Here is an 8,106-nt window from a genome sequence, read left to right on the forward strand (position 1 = left end):
TTTTATTTTAAATAATATTATAATAATTTAATGTACGTAAGATAAAAAAGTGATTGAAAAATGTGTTCTTTGAAAACGTTAAAATTTTTCTACAAAAAATCACATTCCAAACAAAGCTGAATTCATGAAATAAAAAAAAAAAGAAGAAGAAATGATGCCATTTTTCAGGACTATAAAGTCTATTTCGATATAAATCTGCAAATTAGTCAAGCACTATTGCAGCATAACGACCCTTTTTCTTTGTGTTTGTCCTTTAATTATATATATATATGCAGGCTGGTCCAAGCCAGCATAATGACTAAGAGAGTCAAAGCCATAGATAGGCTGGTCCAAACTCTTCAGAAAAATTCCGAGGTCATGCAACTCTTTCTACTAGATCCTTCCGGCGTTAAAGGGTCTGGGAATCTTGTAACCAAAAGTCTAAGTGGACAATTTTGATAAACATTTCAATCCAATTGAAAAATCTTGGGTGGATTCGCAATCCTCAACATGCATGCACCTTACTCATTACGTTTTCCTTCCTTTTTCTTTAAAAGTTGGTCATGATTGAATTAAAAAATTTAGCTGACGGCGGCAACAATTATTATTATCACTGTCCTGGGCTGGAATCCTTGTCCAGGTTCCCTAGCAACGGGATGTAAGTGGCAATTTTCGAGTGGCCGTCTCTATGAGATCACATCACACGGCGGCTCATCCTGGCCGTCTCCATTACCATTATTATTTTTTTAAAAAAAATACATATATATATAATTATTAAATAAATATACATTTAATTATACTTTCCATTCAACTAAAATTACCCATTTTAACACCTGGAGAGACAGAGAGATGCGTCCCGGTTCCTATCAACAATAATTTCGCCACTGATGGATGCGGTCATTTTCATTCACCACGGGGAGAGAGAAAGTTCTGGCCATCCTCAGATAACGTGTTGTCTTTTTTTTTTTTTTTTTTTTAGGGACGAAAGTTAGATACATAAACCAAAGTCAGATAACGTGTTGTCCAAGAGGGGCTCAAGTCGCTTTCTTGACTCTCTTTTTTAGCTCCTGCGTGTTGTTACATTTCCTTGACGAGCAAGTTGCGCCTCCCTCAGAATAAGCCTTTAGTAAGGAATATAAAAGGATCACTCTCTCTCTCGGATTCAAAAAGCGGGAATTCTTCGTGTTACAATTACTAAAGACATCTGCATATTTCCCGCGAAGTCTCCTCATACGAATTAAACTAAGGCTCGAAGTTTCAAACATATCCATCGTAGTTGGTGTTGTAGACCCAAATTCCACATAAATTTCGAAATACAAGGGGAATCAGGACTAAAAGTTTAAATTATTATGTGTTTGTGTTTGGATAGTTCAATTTTATCAAATAATAATTTGTTTGGATTGTGAATTATTAGAGATATTTTTACTGTAGCACTTTTTGTGATGTGATGTATGTGAGATAAAAAGGTAATTTGGAAAGTAAAAAGGTGTATTGTAAATTGTAATGATGATGTAAGCAAATAAATTTGGGGCTTTATTTCCCCAAATTTTGCTTGTATAATAATATTTTGCTTGTATTATCCAAACGCTAATATATCCACTGTTGCCAATGCTGACAAAGCCGAAGGTCCAAAAGCATCGTAGGTAAATATTTGGACGATATTCCTTTTTGTGTTTTGTTTTTTCCCCATAAATAAAATGCACTTTCTACTTTGAGGAAGCCAAAAGCGTCCAATCCATGCATATTGGTAAAATACATGTTATAGTAGTAGTTCTTTCCACTCATATTCTCGAATGGCCTTGAGCTGCGTGGGTTTGAATTTTTTACATCACCATTCAAATTAAAGACACACATTGGATTCTAATTTTTGGAGTTTTTGAAAAATATTTTTCTAATACATGTTTTAATTATTTTTTTATCTCATATACATCAACGAACATTCTCTTAATATTTAAAGATAATCAGTACTATATTTGTCCTTCATTTCTAATTATTCATTTATAAATCACTTAAAATTCTATCTATCTATTTTTTTTTAAATCTTTTGCATGTTGTTTGACAATAAATTACTGTATTTTGTTGTTACTAAATTAATTAAAAATTCAAATTTAGTTGCTTAACAATGATTAAAATTTGAGTTTAAATATACGATTATTTTTAAATAAGTATGAATCGGTAAATCGACAACCTACTACCCACCAATTAAATAAATTTAATTACTAGATATCTATCTAGATCTATCCAAATTTAATGGATGAATGAACGCATTTGGATTATAATTTACAACTCTAGCCGGCCAATTGGTCGTATATTAACTGTTGCCGTGCTCAATTACTAGTAATTTTAAAATTTTTAATTTTGAAGTTCAAAAGTTATAAATGAGCTAATTTGAAGTTGCAACTCGTGACATTACTGTAATTTCTTCGCTACACAAATGTTGAGACTTAGGGAATTATAGGTCTCGAATCCTAATCTTCCTATCTCAATTCTCACTTTTTAAATTTAAATTTCACCCTTCCCCTGTTATATATATATATAAAAAAAAAAATTATCTCACGGTCAATCACTTGTCGGAACATTCCAACTCGATCAAAAATTTCATTGCGATTGCCGTAGATTTTAAGTGGAGTCTGTTCATATATATATATATATATATATATATTCTTCACAGTTGTGTGTCTGTTTACATATATTACCGGACCAATTATCCGAAAATTTCTAATAAGTTTAATTGTCAGCGTAATTTTTTATACATATATAAGTCAATCCGGGAAAATTACCAACAACGTCTTCATCAGATTCAGAAAATAGCAATCCTTGTATTCGCATACAAGGACCGAGAAGTTTCAGCTGTTGAACTTGGATCATTCCACCCAATACCTAATTTAGACCATCTTCCAATTAATCTGAGTGTAAAATTTCAATTAGACGAGTCCATTCTAAAATAAAAAATGTCGTGCGACTTGTAAAATAAGCATGCAAAATTGAAGCAGTAGTGAAGGAAAATTGAGAGTCTCGTGTCAGGTCAACCTGCTGATAATTCAATGAATATTGATCGCCTTCCCATTTGTTCATTCATTTCTTCCTCCAAAGATTTTTCGTAGGAAACTGCTACTGGTACTCTTCAAAAAAAAAAAAAAAAAGAGGCCTCTCTGACACTTTATTCTCCTTTTATACTTTTACTTTTGAAGAAAGAATGGAGAGCTAGAGGCTTTTTTTTGATAACTAACGTTGATATCATTTTTCTTTTTTTCATCTGAACAGAGGGCAAGATCGTATTGTATAGTATTGTATTGTATATGTTTCTAGACGACTCTAGTCCGATTCAAACTACAGATAATAACATTGGAAGGAAGTGAGGCCAGAGCAGTCAACATATTTGTCTGGCGATAACCCTTTTGACCACAAAAAACTACAACGGTGGCTCCAGCTAGTTACCTAAATCATGTCCTAATTTCAATTGGATCTCCACTCTAGTACATAACCATTCAACGATAAATCAAGGGCTCAAGTTTGTGCCAGAATGAGACAAACGGGTGATAATGGTGTGACTCTCAACAAGATGAATGCGAGACCACAAAATAATTAAATCGATTTTAAGAACTTGGAACCATAGTGCATGGCCGACTGATCCATTAATGATTGAAATTGAACTGGTGGGGGCGTTCCTCATTGTTGTCTTAAGGCCACAAGATCTTCACAGGCATCCAGTGAAATGCCGGTTGAGGAGTTGAGTTGACACTCGAAAGTAACGGGCTGCGTCGGTTGCCGGTGTAAGCCACTGCAGGTGGGATCCATTAAGACCTCTAATTTATTTTCATCTGACTTTCCTCCCATTCTTCATCTTCACTCATCCTTTTTCCTCTTCTTTTCCGTTGAACAAATGAGCCAGCGTTCTACCTCTCATGGCTGAGTTCCAGGAACCTTCCCCCCGCACCACCACCAAGGCTGTACTCCTCTCTATCATCTCCTAATTTGGACCTCCCCAGCTGAAACCTCCTCATTATATACCCCTTTTCTGCTCCACCACTTCCATCTTTCGCACTTTGGATAAGCATCGTCATAATTAACTTCAGTTCTTTCTCAAACTCACCACAATTTTCTCAGTTTCTCTGCTAGCATCTTTCTCGATTCTCTCACTCTCTTACAGGTACAACTCTTTCTAAAATCATTTCTTTCATGTCTTGGTATTTTGATTTTATCATTCCTTGTTAAGCTCTGAACCTAGTTCCTTGTTTTTAATTTTACACAAAAGGTTTGCCTCCACTTACCGAAAAGAATAAAGGTTTGCCTCCAAAAATGAATCTTTTAACCAATTTAAGGTTGGAATGATTGATCCATGTAATTGTTGATGCTTAGTTAGTGTGCTACTATAGCTAGAAATTGAATTTATTTTTTGTTATTTTTTCATGCTTTAAAATCTTTTTTGTGTTGTATTTATCTGAACTTTTTCATTCCATGTCTTGGTTTGGATTTGTTTGTACCTTTTGGCCTGGTTCTTGAAGTAAGCATCTCAAAATTTTGTACTTTTTTTTGTGTATGTCAGGATTCTTGTAAAGTTCGATTGGTAATGGATACTCTTGTCGAACCATTCCCGTTTTCTGGGAATATCTACGATCTCAATTATCGCTCAATGTCGGCTCATCATGAACAAAATGAAGTGGATGAATACAAATTCGATCGTGGTTCTGAGGATTTCTCTGATGCTTCAAATGGTTCGCCCCCGCCTGATGCATCTTCCCCCTCTGGCTCAGATGGGAATCCTCCTGTGCAGGGGGATTCTAACGATCCCATGCTGAAGTTCATAAACGAGATGCTTATGGAAGAGGATGACTTGACTAATAAGCCTTGCATGTTTCATGATTGCTCAGCTCTCCTAGCTGCTGAGAAGTCCTTCTATGATGTCCTTACTGAACCCAAGCCCGGCCCTTCTTTTTTCTCTTGTTATCAAAATGCTGAAAGCCCAAATGATGATTCCTCCCAAAGTTGTTATAGTCAAAGTAGTGTATGTAGTTCCTCTGATGTTAATCCTTCTGTTGAGTCCAATTGGGTTGGCAATCAAATGGGGCTAGAATCCGCTGTTATTCAACCTTCTCATGTCGACCTCGTCCCTCAGTCCATTTTACTGTCAAATCAGCAGTTATTGAGCTCTACGAACGACTTCCTTGACGCTGCTCATAGACTGGATGAGTCTTGGATGAGTCTATTGCGGATGTCTGATTCGTCTAGCCAGAGACCCTTGGATTTGAAAGCTTGGGGAAGTAAAGGAGAAGTATATGGTCTACTTCCTCAAGGCGATAGTTTTTCCAACTCCACATTCGAATCACAGAACAATACCTCAAATGCTGCAGCAGTGGTGGAAAAATCTGTGAGATATCATTCTTCAAATGGTCCAAGCTCGAAGAAGAATCACGGGAGAGATGATAGTGATGATGCAGAAGAACATAGAAGTAACAAACAGTTAGCAAGTTCTGCTGATGAATCTGTACCACTGGAGCGGTATGACAACGTGCTGCTTTGTCCCAATTTGAATCCTCATTTACAACCAGAACCTGTCTTTAGTTCATCAGAAAAAGCTTTGAAAGATGAAGCAAGGAATAAGTTACAACAGACTGAACGATCAAAGGCATCCACCCGAGGAAGACCTCGTGGAGGTAAGAAACAAGGAACCAAAAGGGAAGTGGTGGATCTGAGGGCTCTTCTGGTTCAGTGTGCCCAAGCAGTGGCTAATTTTGACATCCGGACCTCCAATGAGCTGCTGGCTCGAATTAGGCAGCACTCTTCTGCTCATGGTGATGGCATGGAAAGGTTGGCCCATTATTTTGCTATTGCTCTTGAAGCACGCTTGGCTGGGACTGGGACGACATTGTATACAGATTATAGGAAAAGAAGGATTTCGGCTGCTGACATTTTAAACGGATACCAGATGTTTGTTTCTGCTATACCATTCAAGAAGGTGTCAAATATTTTTGCAAACAAAAACATTGGGAAACTAGCCGCTGGGGCAACAAGACTTCACATTATTGATTTTGGCATTCTGTATGGTTTCCAGTGGCCCTGCCTTATCCAGCGTCTCTCTGTAAGACCTGAAGGACCTCCAGCTCTTTGCATTACAGGAATAGATCTACCCCAACCAGGTCTTCGTCCAGCAGAGAGGGTTGAGGAAACAGGGCTTCGCTTAGCAAGGTACTGTGAGAGATTTGGTGTCCCTTTTGAGTTCCGTCCCATAGCAAAGAAGTGGGACACCATCAAACTTGAAGATCTCAAGATCAACGGAGATGAGGTGCTTGTTGTGAATTGTGTGGAGCGGCTTGCAAATGTACCGGATGAGACGGTAGTGGAGAACAGCCCGAGGGATGCAGTTTTAAACTTGATCAAGAGGATTCGTCCTAATATGTTTATCCAGAGTGTTATAAACGGCACTTACAATTCCCCTTTCTTTGTCACGCGATTTCGAGAAGCCCTTTTTCACTTCTCATCTGTGTTTGATATGTTTGAAGCTACTGTTCTGCGTGAGAATCAGGACAGGGCCCTTTTTGAGCGAGAGATTTATGCAAGGGATGCTTTGAATGTGATAGCTTGTGAAGGAACGGAAAGGGTTGAGAGGCCGGAGACGTATAAGCAGTGGCAAGTAAGGAACCTAAGAGCAGGGTTCAGGCAGCTCCCACTTGATCAGGAAATTGTGAAGATTATTCGCGGCAAGGTCAAATCGCATTACCATAGGGATTTCTCAGTGGATGAGGATGGCAAGTGGATGCTACAAGGATGGAAAGGTCGAGTCTCTCAGGCTATCTCCTGCTGGGAGCCCGTGGACGAGCAATGATATCACAATGGCCAAGTGATTTTACAACTGATGAGCCTTGGTGGTTCACGGTCAAGAACCTCCAAAACCTGAGCTCCCCAGTGAACCACTTTCTCATTGCTGCGGGATCTCAGGAGCAATTCAGCATTTTCTTGCACCACATTTGATGCAAACTATTATGTGTATATTATGCAGTAGGGATAGCTATAATCATGTTTTGAACGGTTAGGACTTCATGGTAGACACATTTTCAAGCCTCAGCACATAATAATTTTCAGGGCCTCTATTCATGCAGTTATGTTAGCTGAGGCTGGATCATTCTCCTTTGTAAACTGACCGTAGGCTTTCAGCCAGGTAGAACAGTGAGATGTCATGATGTGCACTTAGTGGATTATATTGACGTAATTGCTTGATTATTTCTTTTTAACTTTATTGTGATTTGCTTTCATTTTTATAATGGATCATTTTGTTTGATGGTATCACAAGAAAGTCCATTTTAATGCTGAAAATAAAATATGATTACGCCCTTCTCAATGTTGCTGAGCCCATGGATTCCCATTACAGATGTCTAGTGAGCTCTTTTGAGAACTTTACGTGGTTTTAGTCTTTTGTAATGTCGCTTCTTGAGTACTATCCAGTTTTCCAGATATATTACAGATGTAGTTTTTCGCCAAATACTTGTACTGTTGGGGTTAGATCCGCAATTCAATTCGATCCCCAGCCAACCATCGCTCTATGTTTGAGGCAATTGTTGAAGTATATTCTTTCGCATTTGTACTTATTATAGTCTGTATACTACTACATAACGAATCTACTGGATCAGTTCTTGTCAAAACTAAGGCCTTGTTTGAATTGTCATTTTTTTGCATCTGTAACCACAGGGTAATTAATTGATGATTAGAAAGATCCAAAAGAATGGACGAAAATTAAGTCATAAAGGAGCAATTACCAAACCTGATTAGTGACGACCAATGATGAATTCTACTTGAAAGATCATAGTAGCGGTACTAAGAGGAGTCATTAATTAGTTACTAATGTTGAATTCTAGTGGAAAGATTAGAGTGATAAGTGGTATAATAAACAATCAGGATTACAGAATCAAAGATGGTGCAGTGCAGTAGCAATGATGATTAGAAAATGCCCCAAATCCGAGTCTCCGACACCTGGGGATTACAATTTGAAACGCGGGAGGAGGGTGACCTAAGCGCTGACATAGTCAGGAATAATATAATCTGAAAAATCAGACGTAGGAGACGCCACGGGAGCAAGGCGTCAACGTAGGTAGAGCTTGGGGAGTACGCCAGTTGAGTTGGTGTTTTCACTCT

The 8,106-nt window shown here is 38.0% G+C and overlaps 1 protein-coding gene across 1 annotated transcript; it reads left to right on the top strand.

The window, feature by feature from the left end:
* The first annotated feature begins 3,827 nt into the window (after window positions 1-3,827).
* Window positions 3,828-7,208, top strand: LOC113709909 (scarecrow-like protein 30). Its single transcript, XM_072060265.1, has 2 exons — window positions 3,828-4,129; window positions 4,526-7,208. The coding sequence occupies exon 2, from the start codon at window positions 4,550-4,552 to the stop codon at window positions 6,800-6,802; it is 2,253 nt and encodes a 750-aa protein (XP_071916366.1). The 5' UTR covers window positions 3,828-4,129; window positions 4,526-4,549; the 3' UTR covers window positions 6,803-7,208.
* The last annotated feature ends 898 nt before the right edge of the window (window positions 7,209-8,106 follow it).

This window comes from Coffea arabica, chromosome 1e (genome assembly GCF_036785885.1).
Source record: "Coffea arabica cultivar ET-39 chromosome 1e, Coffea Arabica ET-39 HiFi, whole genome shotgun sequence".
In the NCBI taxonomy this organism is placed as follows: Eukaryota; Viridiplantae; Streptophyta; class Magnoliopsida; order Gentianales; family Rubiaceae; genus Coffea; species Coffea arabica.